Source organism: Budorcas taxicolor, chromosome 9 (genome assembly GCF_023091745.1).
Source record: "Budorcas taxicolor isolate Tak-1 chromosome 9, Takin1.1, whole genome shotgun sequence".
In the NCBI taxonomy this organism is placed as follows: domain Eukaryota; kingdom Metazoa; phylum Chordata; class Mammalia; order Artiodactyla; family Bovidae; genus Budorcas; species Budorcas taxicolor.
Window position 1 is genome coordinate 59,028,580 of NC_068918.1, and position 15,807 is coordinate 59,044,386.

The window sequence follows — 15,807 nt, forward strand, 5'->3', positions numbered from 1 at the left end:
CTGTTTGCCTCTTGAACAAACATCCTTCAGTTCAGTTGAGTCACTCAGTTGTGTCTGACTCTTTGTAACCCCATGGACTGCAGCAAGCCAGGCCTCCCTGTCCAATACCAACTCCCAGAGTTTACACAAACTCATGCCCATTTAGTCGGTGATGCCATCCAGCCATCTCATCCTCTGTTGTCCCCTTCTCCTCCCGCCTTCAATCTTTCCCAGCATCAGGGTCTTTTCCAATGAGTCAGATCTTTGCATCGGGTGGCCAAATATTGGAGTTTCAGCTGCAGCATCAGTCCTTCCAGTAAATATTCAGGACCAGTTTCCTTTAGGATGAACTAGTTGGATCTCCTTGCAGTCTAAGGGACTCTCAAGAGTCCTTTCTGACACCACAGTTTAAAAGCATGAATTCTTCAGCACTCAGCTTTCTTTATAGGCCAACTCTCACATCCATACATGACTACTGGAAAAACCATAGCTTTGACTAGACATACATTTGTTGGTAAAGTAGTGTCTCTGCTTTTGAATATGCTGTCTAGGTTGGTCATAACTTTCCTTCCAAGGAGTAAGCGTCTTTTAATTTCATGGCTGCAGTCACCATCTGCAGTGATTTTGGAGCCAAAAAAATTAAAGTCTGTCATTGTTTCTACTATTTCCTCTTCTATTTTCTGTGAAGTGATGGGACCAGATGCCATGATCTAAACTTTCTGAATGTTGAGTTTTCAGTCAACTTTTTCACTCTCCTCTTTCACTTTCATCAAGAGGCTCTTTAGTTCTTCTTCACTTTCTGCCATAAGGAAGGTGTCATCTGCATATCTGAGGTTATTGACATTTCTGCCAGCAATCCTGATTCCAGCTTGTGATTCATCCAGTCCAGCATTTCCCATGATGTACTCTTCATATAAGTTAAATAAGCAGGGTAACAATATATAGCCTTGACATACTCCCTTCCCGATTTGGAACCAGTCTGTTGTTCCATGTCCAGTTCTAACTGTTGCTTCTTGACCAGCATACAGATTTCTCAGGAGGCAGGCCAGGTGGTCTGGTATTCCCATCTCTTGAAGAATTTTTCACAGTTTGTTGTGATCCACACAGTCAAAAACCTTGGCATAATCAATAAAGCAGAAGTAGATGTGTTTTTCTGGAACTCTCTTGCTTTTTCGATGATCCAACAGATGACAATTTGATCTCTGGTTCCTCTGCCTTTTCTAAACCCAGCTTGAACATCTGGAAGTTCACAGTTCATGTACTGTTGAAGCCTGGCTTGGAGAATTTTGAGTATTACTTTGCTAGCTGTTGATTATATTTAGGCTGAACTACATATACATAATTTATTGTGCTATCCAGGAAACTGAGAGACTCTGTGTTTTTAACACTTAAGCCAGAACAACAGGCAATCTGGGACCATCCTTGGTAATTCAGAGCATATTGTCTTGTTAGCATCTCTTAAAAGTTACCCAGCTTACTTGGGCTTCCCAGGTGGTGCTAGTGGTAAAGACCCTGCCTGCCAGTGCCAGAGCCTTAAGAGATGTGGGTTTGATCGCTGGGTCAGGAAGATCCCCTGGAGACAGGCATGGCAACCCACTCCAGTATTCTTGCCTGGAGAATTCCACAGGCGGAGGAATCTGGTGGGCTACAGTCCCTGGGGTCTCAAACAGTTGGATACAACTGAAGCAACTTAGCACACAAACTTACAGTAACATAACCATCACATACTTAAGTGAATTGTTTCACTGAAGTGTAGAAGATTGACGAACACTTGGCATTTGGGGTTCATTCAGTTGGATTTCCTTTAGAATTTCTGAAGTTAGTGTTATATATTTTATTTATATCAAATAATCCACTTCCAGAGAGACACAATAAAAAATCTGTCTTGAGAAATATGTGATCAAAAGAAAAGAATTAAATAGAAAATGTAGCCATTTATTGCCACTTGCTTCCTTTTTCTCATTAGTAAAATTAATAAGTTGAATTATTTGGTCATTTTGATCCCTAAAATGAATGCATCTAGGTAAGCCCAGAAATCAATGTAAATTTTTATTCATTTCTAATTTAAAAATGAAGACTTCAAAAAAATTTTTTGTAATCTAAAGCAGTAGTGGGCCCATTGCCTATTTCTGTATGGCACCCAAGCTGTGAATGCTTGTTACAGGTAGACTTAGCTAACAGAGAATACTAAATATTTAGCCACAGTTATGTAAATTTGTGGAAAAGGAAACAACAACCCACTTCAGTATTCTTGCCTAAAGAATTCTATGGACAGAGGAGCCTGGTGGTCTACAGTCCATGGGGTCACACAGAGTTGGACATCACTGAAGTGACTTTGTACCCATGCATGTAAATTTGATACCTCGACAAGAATCCCATTCTTCTCATTCTTATATCAGTTTTCCATTAGTATATTATTATAAAACAATTTATACTTGATTAATATTCTGATTTGAATTCCTTCAGCCTAAAATGTTTGAAAATTTCTCTCTCTTTCACTGCATGAGTTTGATTTTGCCTCTTGACCTACAAAGCCTGCAATGTTTACTGTCTAGCTCTTTGCAGGAAGAATTTGTTAACCCCTGATCTATTGACTGTTGCTATCAATTTTGTTTCATTCACAACAACACACACACAACAACAACAATTTCGAGACGACTTATTATTAATCTCCTTTGCATTGTCATTGTTTAAATTCAGGTGTGCCCCTGGCTATACCGGCAGCCCAAGCAGCCCTGGAGGCTCCTGCCAAGAATGTGAGTGTGACCCCCATGGCTCACTGCCTGTCCCCTGTGACCCTGTCACGGGGATCTGCACGTGCCGACCCGGAGCCACAGGGCGGAAGTGTGACGGCTGTGAACAGGGGCATGCGCGCGAGGGCATGGAGTGTGTTTGTACGTATACTAACTTGATTATTGGCTTTGGGGGGCTTGGTTCCATTTCTGTCTCATTTCCAGTGAGAAAGACTGATTTTTTTTTCCTTATTTTTCAATAGCTAGTGTTCCCCTTGTTTTTCAATAGTTACTGCTACTGTTCGTTCTCCCTGACACTGTCTGTCCACCTTCTGCTGTTTGCCTGCTGTTTTGTCTCCATCCTGCTGAGCCAAGAATAGCTGAGAAAATCCTCAGCATGCTTTAGTTAGTTCATTGAAGACCTACAGCAAAGTTCCCAGAGGCAGATTCTATTTTATTTTCCCCATCTAAGAGTTTGCAGTTTTGCCTAAAGCTGACATTGCCTTTGTGACAGATTAAAGGTCTGGGTTTGTTAAATTTTTTAAGAATCCTCTTGAATTTGTAATCAAATGGACAGGCACTGTAACCCTTGAAATACAACTGGCTTTTCTGAGTTTACAGAAATCCATGGGCATCCTTCTTCTTAACTTTCTCTTGCACTACAGAACCTGGAAGCAGTGACAATGAACTCAAGGGTTTCTACTCGCATGTTTTCCTTTGTTTTAATTGCTTCAGGATTCAGTAATGCCATCCTGAGTGTACATCGACTATCAGTATTAAATATAATTCTTAGATCTTATATAATCTAAAAAGGTTATTTATAAATATAGGGAGGACCATTATACTGTGGTATATTCTTTTCCTTGAGGAAATTTACAACATTGGTCTTAATTCTTTCTAACAAATATAAGTAGAAATTATTTAAGTGCTTTTTTTTTTCAATATTTACATATTTTAGTGTATTTACATATGCTTGTATTTCTGGTTTTAACATCTGTGTGTGTCTGAAGCTTGATAACATTTTCACTAGAATTTTTGTTTGTGCTCTAATTTTATGAGTTACCTCAAAAGCTAAGCCTGGCTTTTTAGATCTGCCAAAAGGTAAAGACTGGGTATATTTGGGAATATAATTTTTAAACTTCTTCTTTTCTGTATATTTCATATTGCATTTAAAATAAAAATAAATGTCAAGTTTGATGGGAAGAGGTAAAGTGTAGTATGTAATATACATTTACATTATCATATTCAGTTATTGGTATATACAGATTCACTCTTCTTAAGTAAAATGGCACATTTTAATGATAATTGCATGGACTTCCAGTATAATACAACCAGTTTTAATATTTTATTAAAGTTAACTATTAACATGGAAATATTCAACTATATAATATATATTCATAACCTAAATGCTAATCAAACAGACCATGAATTTTAAATTAATTAATTTTCTAGGGGTGAGATCAGAAAAATCTGATCTCTTTTTCTATGAGATCATGGTTTGTTTGCTTTCTATCTTGTTGCATTGATTTATATGTATGTTTTTGTACCAGTACCATATTCTTTTGATAAATGTAGCTCTGTAGTATAGTCTAAAGTCAAGGAGCATGATCCCTCCAGCTCTGTTCTTTCACAAAATTGTATTGGCCCTTTGGAGTCTTTTGTTTTTCCATGTATGCTCATTCAAGCAATATTTATCCTTCCAATCCATAAGCACAGTCTATCTTTCCATTTTTTGTTCTGTCTTCAATTTTTTGTAATCAATGTCATATAGTTTTACAAGTAGAAGCCTTTTATCTCTTTAGATGTATTCTTTTTGATGCATTTGTAAATTGGATTGTTTTCTTAATTTCTCTTCTCATAGTTTGTCTTTAGGGTACAGAAACACAACAGATTTTTGGATATTAATTTTGTATCCTGCCACTTTACTGAATTCATTAATGAGTTCAAATAGTTTTTTGGCAGTTTCTTTAGGATTTTCTATATAAAGCATCATGTCATCTGCAAATAGTGATAATTTTACTTCCTCCTTTCCTTCTTTCTAAATCCTTAAGCTAACTTAGAGCGAGAAACCAAAGAATGGATTCACCTAGTACATTGATCTGCTGGTCCTGTTTTGTCACATATGAATATAGTAGAATTTTATAATGCCCATGAGTGAGAGTGGATGAAGTAGCTTGATTCTGGCAAGAGAATATTTATGTAGTAAGGAAAAGTGTCCTCTGATACAAATAAAACCTTCTTCAGAGCCTGGAGACCATGTTACTTCAATAAAGAAAAGAGATAAAATAGTGCTGTTATAAGAGATAAAATAGTGCTGTTATCTGTGCTGACTATAAAAATAAGATGTTTGTCACATTTGATAGAAATAAATTAAAACTCAAATCATTAGTAGCATGTATCATACAGTTAGTTCTTCTCTCTTTGGCTGATTCTTTAGAAAATACAGTTTAATTTGGCCCACATCATGGATGTGTATACTTTTTTAAAAAATGCACCAGGAAATGATCATTGCAGTATCTCAGGTGAGCCACATATTGGTAGAAAGAATTTATGTACTCCCTATAGAGTTTAAGCTCTTCAGTCAGTCAGTGAGTTCAATTGCTCAATCATGTCCAACTCTGTGTCCCCATCGACTGCAGTATGCCAGGATTCCCTGTCCTTCACCAATTCCAAGAGCTTCCTGAAACTCATGTCCATTGAGTCAGTGATACCATCAAGCCATCTCATCCTATGTCATCCCCTTCTCCTCCCACCTTCAGTCTTTCCCAGCATCAGGATCTTTTCCAGTGAGTCAGATCTTCACATGAGGTGACCAAAGTATTGGAGTTTCAGCTTCAGCATCAGTCCTCCCAATGAATATTCAGGACTGATTTCCTTTAGGATTGAGTGGTTGGATCTCCTTGCAGTCCAAGGGACTCTCAGGAGTCTTCTCCAACACCAGAGTTGAGAAGCATCAGTTCTTTGGTGCTCAGCTTTCTTTATGATCCAACTCTCACATCCATACATGACTACTGGAAAACCATAGCTTTGACTAGATAGACCTTTGCCAGCATAGTGATGTCTCTGCTTTTGAATATGCTGTCTAGGTTTGTCATAGCTTTGCTTCCAAGGAGTAAGCATCTTTTAATTTCATGGCTGCAGTCACCATCTGCAGTGATTTTGGAGCCCAAGAAAAGAAAGTCTGTCACTATTTCCATTGTTTCCCCATCTATTTGCCATGAAGTGATGGAATCAGATGTCATAATCTTAGTTTTTTGATGTTGAGTTTTAAACCAACTTTTTCACTGTCCTCCTTCACTTTCATCAAGAGGCTCTTTAGTTCTTTGCTTTCTGCCATAAGGGTGGTATCATATGCATATCTGAGGTTATTGACATTTCTCCCAGAAATCCTGATTTCAGCTTGTGCTTCATCCAGCCTGGCATTTCACCTGATGTACTCTGCATGTAAGTTAAATTTTAGCAGGGTGACAACATACAGCCTTGATGTACTCCTTTCTCAATTTGGAATAAGTCTGTTGTTCCATGTCTGGTTCTAACTATTGCTTATGCTCTTAATTTATTTAACAAATAAATTACCTAAGCATGATCTGCTCATGATCATTGTAGTATCTCAGATGAACTGCATATTGTTGGAAAGAATTTATATATTCCCTGTATAGTTTATGCTCTTTATTTAGTGAATAATTTTAAATTATGCTGTAAAGAAGACAGAGAAAATGCAGAAATCATGAAAGAGCTTTCCTTGACCACCTTCTCTTCAAAAAAAAAAAAAAAAACTAGTAGCTGGCACAGATAATTGCCAGTGAGCAAGCTAGGGTTTCAGAATTTTCTGATGACTCAGTGGTAAAGAATCCACCTGCCAATGTAGAAGTTATAGGTTCGATTCCTGGGTCAGAAAGAGTCCCTGGAGAAGGAAATGGCAATCCACTCCAGTATTCCTGCCTGGGAAATCCAACAGAGGAGCCTGGCAAGCTACAGTCCATGAGGTCACAAATGAGTCAGACATGACTTACCAACTAAACAACTACAAGAAAGGTAGGGTTTTATTGGATCCAAAATATAGTAGTGAATTTCTTGCAGGACACAGGTTTTTTATATAGGGATATTCCATTACTATCATGAATTTACACAAATAATCTGTTAATCTTATTAGGAGATACCAGAATTTCTCATAATTATCCAGATTCAACCTACCAACATTATCAACCCCACCAAGCCAACTAATACTCAGGCATACCTAACCATTGTGTCTGTCTTCAATCTCAAGCATCCCCTAAAGACCCTTTCACCCAACATGGTTCAGTTCTTTAGCAATTCACTCATATTGAGAGACTACCATTTGTCAGAAGTGACAGTAAGCACTTAATTCTTACAACATGCCCACATGTTGTTATGTCCACAGTGTGATTTTTTAAAACCTGAATTTAGATGATTTAAGTTACCCTTCCAAGGTTCACCCTGACTTTTCAACAGAGTTGCGGTTTGAACGTAGGTCTGTCTTGCAAATATTACTTTCTTAAACTCTCCATTGACTGTTAATCCGAGACGCAAAGGGCAAACGTGGTTTTCCCAATATAGTCAACATTAGTTAATTCAGTTCATTATTCATTTACTTCTTCTGGGTTTAAAGCCCATGTTCCCTCAAGAAAGAATAAAGATAAGGTGGGCTAAAAAAAATAAAATAAAATAAATTTAATATATGTAAAGTCAATAGGTACATACATTTTTTTTCCTCTGCTAACCATTGAGACTCTCTAAGATTTAAAACATTGTGGTAGTTATGGTAGATTCTTATTAATCAGAGATTGCCAGGTGAAGTCCTTGCAGTCCCTCCATGCAGGTGAAAAGACACATTAACTGGCACTCAGATTTCTTCAAGGCCTGTGTATTTTTTTCCTAATGAGACGGACTGGAGAGAGCTCTGCAATGTGTTCTTCCTTTTAGATGCTGATGAGTTCTGAATAGATCTTATTGGACTTCCCAAATGAGAGCCTCTCCTTAGTGAGTTAGGTTAATACAAAATCCAACCTCTTTTTTCAGCCTCATTCATAATTTACATGTCATTTTATAAAATGAGACCAACCACCTGCCTTACTGAAACTTGAGACTGAGCAAGAAAACCATTGTTTATTTAATAGTAAAGTTTTATATTGGGAAACACAAAATTTGGATCTGTTTATGTCCTATTTGGGGCTCCCCTGGTGGCTCAGGTGGTAAAGAATCAGCAATGTAGAAGACCCACGTTCAATCCCTGGGATGGGAAGATCCCCTGGAGAAGGGAATGGCAACCCACTCCAAGATTCTTGCCTAGGGAATTCCATGGACAGAGAAGCCTGGTGGACTATAGTCCATAGGGTCACAAGAGTCTAGTTCAGTAGTTCAGTAGTTAACACTGAATAACTCATGTGATGTTCAAAATAGAGCTGTTGGCAAGATGTCATTCCATAAAGAGTGCCTAAAATATTTTATAAATATCAAATTGATGCTTTCTATTTATATTCAATATGTATGAAATATTAGGAATGTATCAGCACTTATTTATAGTCACAAATTTTCTAAAATATAAAATTTAAGATGATGCTTTGCTTGCTAACATTGCAAAAGCAATCATGAACTATGCTTTTACCTCATAAAGTAAGCCTAGCTAAATATTATACCACACTAAGTCTGTAAAATACACACTTTCCAGACACTTGGTAAAACCCAAGGTTTGAAGTCTTTTCCTACCTTAGTCTTGTTGTTGTTCAGTCATTCAGTTGTGTCAGACTCTTTGCAATCCCATGGACAGCAGCACAGCAGACTTCCCTGTCCTTCACCAACTCTCAGAGCTTGCTCAGCTCCTGTCTGTTGAGTCGGTGATGCCATCCAGCCATCTGGTCATCTGTCTTCCCTGTCTCCTCCTGCCTTCAATCTTGACCATCATCAGGGTCTTTTCCAATGAATCGGCCCTTTGCATCAGGTGGCCAAAGTACTGGAACTTCAGCTTCAGCATCAGTACTTCCAAAGAATATTCAGGGTTGATTTCCTTTAAGACTGACTGGTTTGATCTCCTTGCAGTCCAAGGGACTCTCAAGAGTCTTCTCCAACATCACAGTTTGAAAGCATCAGTTCTTTGACACTCAGTCTTCTTTATGGTCCAGCTCTCACATCTATCCATGACTACTGGAAAAACCATAGCTTTGACTAGACAGACCTTTGTTGGCAAAGTGATATCTTTATATAGATTATTGTCTTTATTTTATGTACTTTATTGAAGAGCTGTTGATTTACAATGTAAAGTTAGTTTCAGGTGTACAGCACAGTGCTTCAGTTTATTGTTGTTGTTTAGACACTAAGTCATGTCCAGCTCTTTTGAGACCCCATAGACTGTAGTCCACCAGGCTCCTCTGTCCATGGCATTTCCCAGGCAAGAATACTAGAGAGGGTTGCCATTTCCTTCTCCAGGGGATCTTCCCAATCCAGGGATTAAACCTGCATCTCCTGCTTTGCAGGCAGATTCTTTACTACTGAGCCACCATGGAAGCCCATGATTCAGTTTATATATATATATATGTATAAAATACATCTGAGTTAAATGGTCATCTGAGTTAAATTCACCCATTCCAGTCCATTTTAGTTCGCTGATTGCTAGAATGACAACGGTCACTCTTGCCATCTCCTGTTTGACCACTTCCAATTTGCCTTGATTCATGGACCTGACATTCCAGGTTCCTATTCAATATTGCTCTTTACAGCATCGAACCTTGCTTCTATCACCAGTCATATCCACAACTGGGTATTGTTTTTGCTTTGGCTCCATCCCTTCATTCTTTCTGGAGTTATTTCTCCACTGATCTCCAGTAGCATATTGGGCACCTACTGACCTGGGGAGTTCCTCTTTGAGTATTCCTATCATTTTACCTTTTCATACTGTTCATGGGGTTCTCAAGGCAAGAATACTGAAGTGGTTTGCCATTCCCTTCTCCAGTGGACCACATTCTGTCAGACCTCTGAACAATGACACGCCCATCTTGGGTGGCCCCACAGGCATGGCTTAGTTTCATTGAGTTAGACAAGGCTGTGGTCCTAGTGTGATTAGATTGACTAGTTTTCTGTGACTATGGTTTCAGTGTGTCTGCCCTCTGATGCCCTCTTGCAACACCTGCTGTCTTACTTGGGTTTCTCTTACCTTGGATGTGGGGTATCTCTTCAAAGCGCAGCCACTGCTCCTTACCTTTGATGAGGGGTATCTCCTCACCGCTGCCCCTTCTGACCTTGAATGTGGAATAGCTCCTCTAGGCCTTCCTGCACCCACGCGCCACCACTCCTTGGACATGGGGTTGCTTCTCCCAGCCACCGCCCCGACCTCAGACATGGGGTTGCTCCTCCTGGTCACCGCCTCTGGCCTGGGACATGGGGTATCTCCTTTCAGCTGCTCCTGCACTGTCGCAGCATGGCACTCTCGGCCACTACCCCTGACCTCGGACGCGGGGTAGCTCCTCTCGGCTGCCACCCCTGACCTCGGATGTGGGGTAGCTCCTCTTGGCCGTTCCTGCGCCGTTGCAGCCTGGCATTCTCGGCCACTGCCCCTTACCTCGGGTGTGGGGTAACTCCTCTTGATCGCTGCCCCTAGGGCATGGGGTCCTCCCGGCTTCTGCCCCTGACCTCAGACGTGGGGTAGCTCCTCTCGGCTGCTCTATGTGCGCTGTCGGAGCTGCCCATAGGTGGGCTGGAATGGGTGAATTTAACTCAGATGACCATTATATCTACTACTGCTGGCAGGAATCCCTTTGGAGAAATGGAGTAGCCACCATGGTCAACAAAAGAGTCCGAAATGCAGTACTTGGATGCAATCTCAAAAATGACAGAATGATCTCTGTTCGTTTCCAAGGCAAACCATTCAATATCACAGTAATCAAAGTCTATGCCCCAACCAGTAACACTGAAGAAACTGAAGTTGAACAGTTTTATGAAGACCTACAAGATCTTTTAGAACTAACACCCAAAAAAGATGTCCTTTTCATTATAGGGGACTGAAATGCAAAAGTAGGAAGTCAAGAAACACCTGGAGTAACAGGAAAATTTGGACTTGGAATACGGAATGAAGCAGGGCAAAGACTAATAGAGTTTTGCCAAGATAATGCGCTGGTCATATCAAACACCCTCTTCCAACAACACAAGAGAAGACTCTACACATGGACATCACCAGATGGTCAACACCAAAATCAGATTGATTATATTCTTTGCAGCAGAAGATGGAGGAGCTCTATACAGTCAACAAAACAAGACCAGGAGCTGACTGTGGCTCAGATCATGAACTCCTTATTGCCAAATTCAGACTCAAATTGAAGAGTAGGGAAAACCACTATACCACTCAGGTATGACCTAAATCAAATCCCTTATGATTATACGGTGGAAGTGAGAAATAGATTCAAGGGCCTAGATCTGATAGATAGAGTGCCTGATGAACTATGGACTGAGGTTTGTGACGTATAGGAGACAGGGATCAAGACCATCCCCATGGAAAAGAAATGGAAAAAAGCAAAATGGCTGTCTGGGGAGGCCTTTCAAATAGCTGTGAAAAGAAGAGAAGTGAAAAGCAAAGGAGAAAAGGAAAGATATAAGCATTTGAATGCAGAGTTCCAAAGAATAGCAAGAAGAGATAAGAAAGCCTTCCTCAGTGATCAATGCAAAGAAATAGAGGAAAACAACAGAATGGGAAAGACTAGAGATCTCTTCAAGAAAATTAGAGATACCAAGGGAACATTTCCTGCAAAGATGGGCACGATAAAGGACAGAAATAGTATGGACCTAACAGAAGCAGAAGATATTAAGAAGAGGTGGCAAGAATACACAGAAGAACTGTACAAAAAAGATCTTCATGACCAAGATAATCACAATGGTGTGATCACTCACCTAGAGCCAGACATCTTGGAAAGTGAAGTCAAGTGGGCCTTAGAAAGCATCACTATGAACAAAGCTAGTGGGGGTGATGGCATTCCAGCTGAGCTATTTCAAATCCTGAAAGATAATGCTGTGAAAGTGCTGCACTCAATATGCCAGCAAATTTGGAAAACTCAGCAGTGGCCACAGCACTGGAAAAGGTCAGTTTTCATTCCAATCCCAAAGAAAGGCAATGCCAAAGAATGCTCAGACTACTGCACAATTACACTCATCTCACACGCTAGTAAAGTAATGCTCAAAATTCTCCAAGCCAGACTTCAGCAATATGTGAACCATGAACTTCCAGATGCTCAAGCTTGTTTTAGAAAAGGCAGAGGAACCAGAGATCAAATTGCCAACATCCGCTGGATCATGGAAAAAGCAAGGGAGTTCCAAAAAAAACATCTATTTCTGCTTTATTGACTATGCCAAAGCCTTTGACTGTGTGGATCACAATAAACTGTGGAAAATTCTGAAAGAGATGGGAATACCAGACCACCTGACCTGCCTCTTGAGAAACCTATATATAGGTCAGGAAACAACAGTTAGAACTGGACATGGAACAACAGACTGGTTCCAAATAGGAAAAAGAGTATGTCAAGGCTGTATATTGTCACCCTGCTTATTTAACTTATATGCAGAGTACATCATGAGAAATGCTGGGCTAGAAGAAGCGCAAGCTGGAATCAAGATTTCTGGGAGAAATATCAATCACCTCAGCTATGCAGATGACACCACCCTTATGGCAGAAAGTGAGGAGGAACTAAAAAGCCTCTTGATGAAAGTGAAGGAAGACAGTGAAAAAGTTGGTTTAAAGCTCAACATTCAGAAAACGAAGATCATGGCATCTTGGTCCCATCACTTCATGGGAAATAGATGGGGAAACAGTGTCAGACTTTACTTTTTTGGGCTCCAAAATCACTGCAGATGGTGACTGCAGCCATGAAATTAAAAGACGCTTACTCCTTGGAAGAAAAGTTATGACCAACCTAGATAGCATATTCAAAAGCAGAGATATTACTTTGCCAACAAAGGTCCATCTAGTCAAGGCTATGGTTTTTCCAGTAGTCATGTATGGATGTGAGAGTTGGACTGTGAAGAAAGCTGAGCACCGAAGAATTGATGTTTTGAACTGTGGTGTTGGAGAAGATTCTTGAGTGTCCCTTAGACTGCAAGGAGATCCAACCAGTCCTTTCTGAAGGAGATCAGCCCTGGGATTTCTTTGAAAGGAATGATGCTGAAGCTGAAACTCCAGTACTTTGGCCACCTCATGAGAAGAGTTGACTCATTGGCAAAGACTCTGTTGCTGGGAGGGACTGGGGGCAGGAGAAGGGGACGACAGAGGATGAGATGGCTGAATGGCATCACTGACTCGATGGACATGACTCTGAGTGAACTCAGGGTGATGGTGATGAACAGGGAGGCCTGGCGTGCTGCAGTTCATGCGGTCGCAAAGAGTCGGACATGACTGAGCGACTGAACTGAACTGATAAAATACATATAATATATGAATATTTTTTTATTATTTTCCCTTACAGGTTATTGTTGAGTATATTTCCCTGTGCTATACAGTAGGTCTTTGTGTTAGCTATTTTATTTAGACTATTACTTTCAATAGCCAGTTGTTAGCAAGAATCTATCACAATAACGCAGAGGCCTTCATATATTAATACTAGAGCACTGCAGTATTCTTATACTCAAAGTAGATTAGTAATACCAGTTAGTATATATGTTCCCTATATATAAGAGCAGGGACAAAATAGTGGAAGTGGTTGATCACTGAAGAAAATGAGACTTTCCATAATGAAAGATGATGAAAAACCATCAGTTGGCCTTCATTGCTATTTCATGAATGAGGTTTTGTTTGTTAGACTTGTGATCACCCTCCATCCTAGCCTTTTAAATGCCATCCTCCATCTGTCTCTATTTAATCCCCAAGTCCTAATTCCTATTCAAAGGCCAGTATGGCACAGTGGCAAAGAATCTGCCTGCCAATGCAGGAAACACAAGAGACATGGGTTTGATCCCTGGGTTGGGAAGGTCCCCTAGAGTAGGAAATGGCAACCCACTCTATTATTCTTGTCTGGGAAATTCCATGGATGGAGGAGCCTGGTGGGTTACAGTCCATGGGGTTGCAAAGAGTGGAACATGACTGATCACACACATACACGTCTACTAGAGTTTTCTGTAATTCTAAACCAGGGCATGTTATTCAAATCCAGGCATCAGAATAGCTATAAAAGTAATTTCTGTTCACCCACCTTTCACCTTTTTCACACCTGTTTTGTTTGAGAAACATGTTTTGAGTTTCTTGTTGCCAGTGTCCTTGACCTACATTCAGGCTAAAAATGTAGAACAGCGACTATCACTGAGTCCAGATGATTTTCTTACTGGCTGTCAAGTCTCAGTGGTTTGTGTATCATGTTGAAAAAGCCATTCCATTAATAGATTAAGGAGTTGTGTTGTTGAACTGTCATACAGAAGAGGTGGATCACTATTTAATTTTCAGTCAGGCTTTGTGAGTAAATGCTATTTGATTACAGCTTTCACTCTGCAAGATCCAGGAAGTTGATTAACCTTGAAGAAAAATTGATCACGTTACCTTAAAGTTAGAAGTCTTATAAATGAGATAGTCTAGTCATCTTCTCCTAGTTTATCGTGTCTCTGAAACAGACCATCTCCTAAAGCAAGGAAACATGCTATTATGAAGTGTTTATAGAGGCTTTGAATTCTGGCTGGCCACATTTGATTTGTTAACTTTTCTAAGTCTCATTTCACTATCCATAAAATCCTTGTGCATTAGGTAATAAGTCTAAGCATAATAGATGTTCAGTAAATTCTAGCCATTCTTATCATCATGGTTATCATTTAACCATTTTTTTCAAAACCATGATGTTTTGTGCAGCGCCTCCATTTCTGATGAGATATGCTAAATTCTGGGTTTTTAGGTAATTAATTCTAGGCTCTTCAAGTCACAGAAAACCCCTTTTATAATCACCTTATATTTTCTCTTCTCTTTAAGTCCTTCAAATATATTATTTATGGATTCGTAAACACTGACTGTAGCTATTTTTCTCATCTTTAAAATTAGGGCATTAAGAGTACTCACTTCATAGAATTTCTGTGAAGATTGGATGAGATAATGAAGTCAAGATACAACATATTGTCTGCCACATAATGGATGCTGTGTAGATAAAAGATATTATCCCATTATTACGTGTAGTAGTTTCAAAGCTTCCCTTTGTTTTTTGAAGAGATGCACCATGCTTGAACCATATTGAAAGTGAAAGTCACTCAGTCATGTCTGACTCTTTGCGACCCCATGAACTATACAGACCATGGAATTCTCCAAGCCAGAATACTGGAGTGGGTAGCTGTTCCCTTCTCCAGGGGATCTTCCCAACCCAGGGATTGAACCCAGGTCTCCTGCATTGCAGGTGGATTTTTTTACCAGCTGAGCCACAGGGGAAGCCCAAGAATACTGGAGTGGGCAGCCTATCCCTTCTCCAGCAGATCTTACCAACCCAGGAATTGAACTGGGGTCTCCTGCATTGCAGGGAGATTCTTTGCCAACTGAACTATCAGGGAAGCCTAAGAACCATATTGAACTTATTTTAAATATATATTTATGTACATAATTTTATTTAATATTTATATACCTCACAACTTGTCACATGAATAAATTATCAGCCTCATCCAAAATCTACAGAAAATCTTTCCCTCTATTCAAAGAACAGGCAAAAGAAAAAGCCTTTTTAATGGATTTGAAGCCACATTTTTATTTTAGAAGATATTTATCTATAAATAATATAGAATAACTGAATTCATTTAACAAGTCTTAAATAAATGCTAATCTAAAACTTTCTTCTTGAAGAGGAAAGAGGGAAACATAAAATCCATACCGAGAAACTTTCCTGATGGTCCAGTGTCTAAGACTCCTTATTCTCAAGTCAGGGGGCCTGAGTTCAGTCCCTGGTCAGGGAACTAGCTCCCATGTGCACAAAGCTACATGCTGCAACTGAAAGATCCCCTGTGCTGCAACTAAGACCCAGCACAGCCAAATAAATAAATTAAAAAAAATTTTAATCCATATACAAGAGACAAGCGATGGCCTTAATGTAGAAGAATTAAATTAAAACACACATTAACACACAGCTTTTTTCTTTTGTTAGAA

At 39.6% G+C, this 15,807-nt stretch overlaps 1 protein-coding gene across 1 annotated transcript in view; it reads left to right on the forward strand.

The window, feature by feature from the left end:
- Nucleotides 1-15,807, forward strand: part of LAMA2 (laminin subunit alpha 2) — a 677,618-nt gene that overhangs the window by 488,759 nt on the left and 173,052 nt on the right. The window contains exon 33 of the mRNA XM_052645506.1: nucleotides 2,680-2,873. Within this exon, the coding sequence (XP_052501466.1) occupies nucleotides 2,680-2,873 (194 nt within the window). The remainder of the gene's footprint in view (nucleotides 1-2,679; nucleotides 2,874-15,807) is intronic.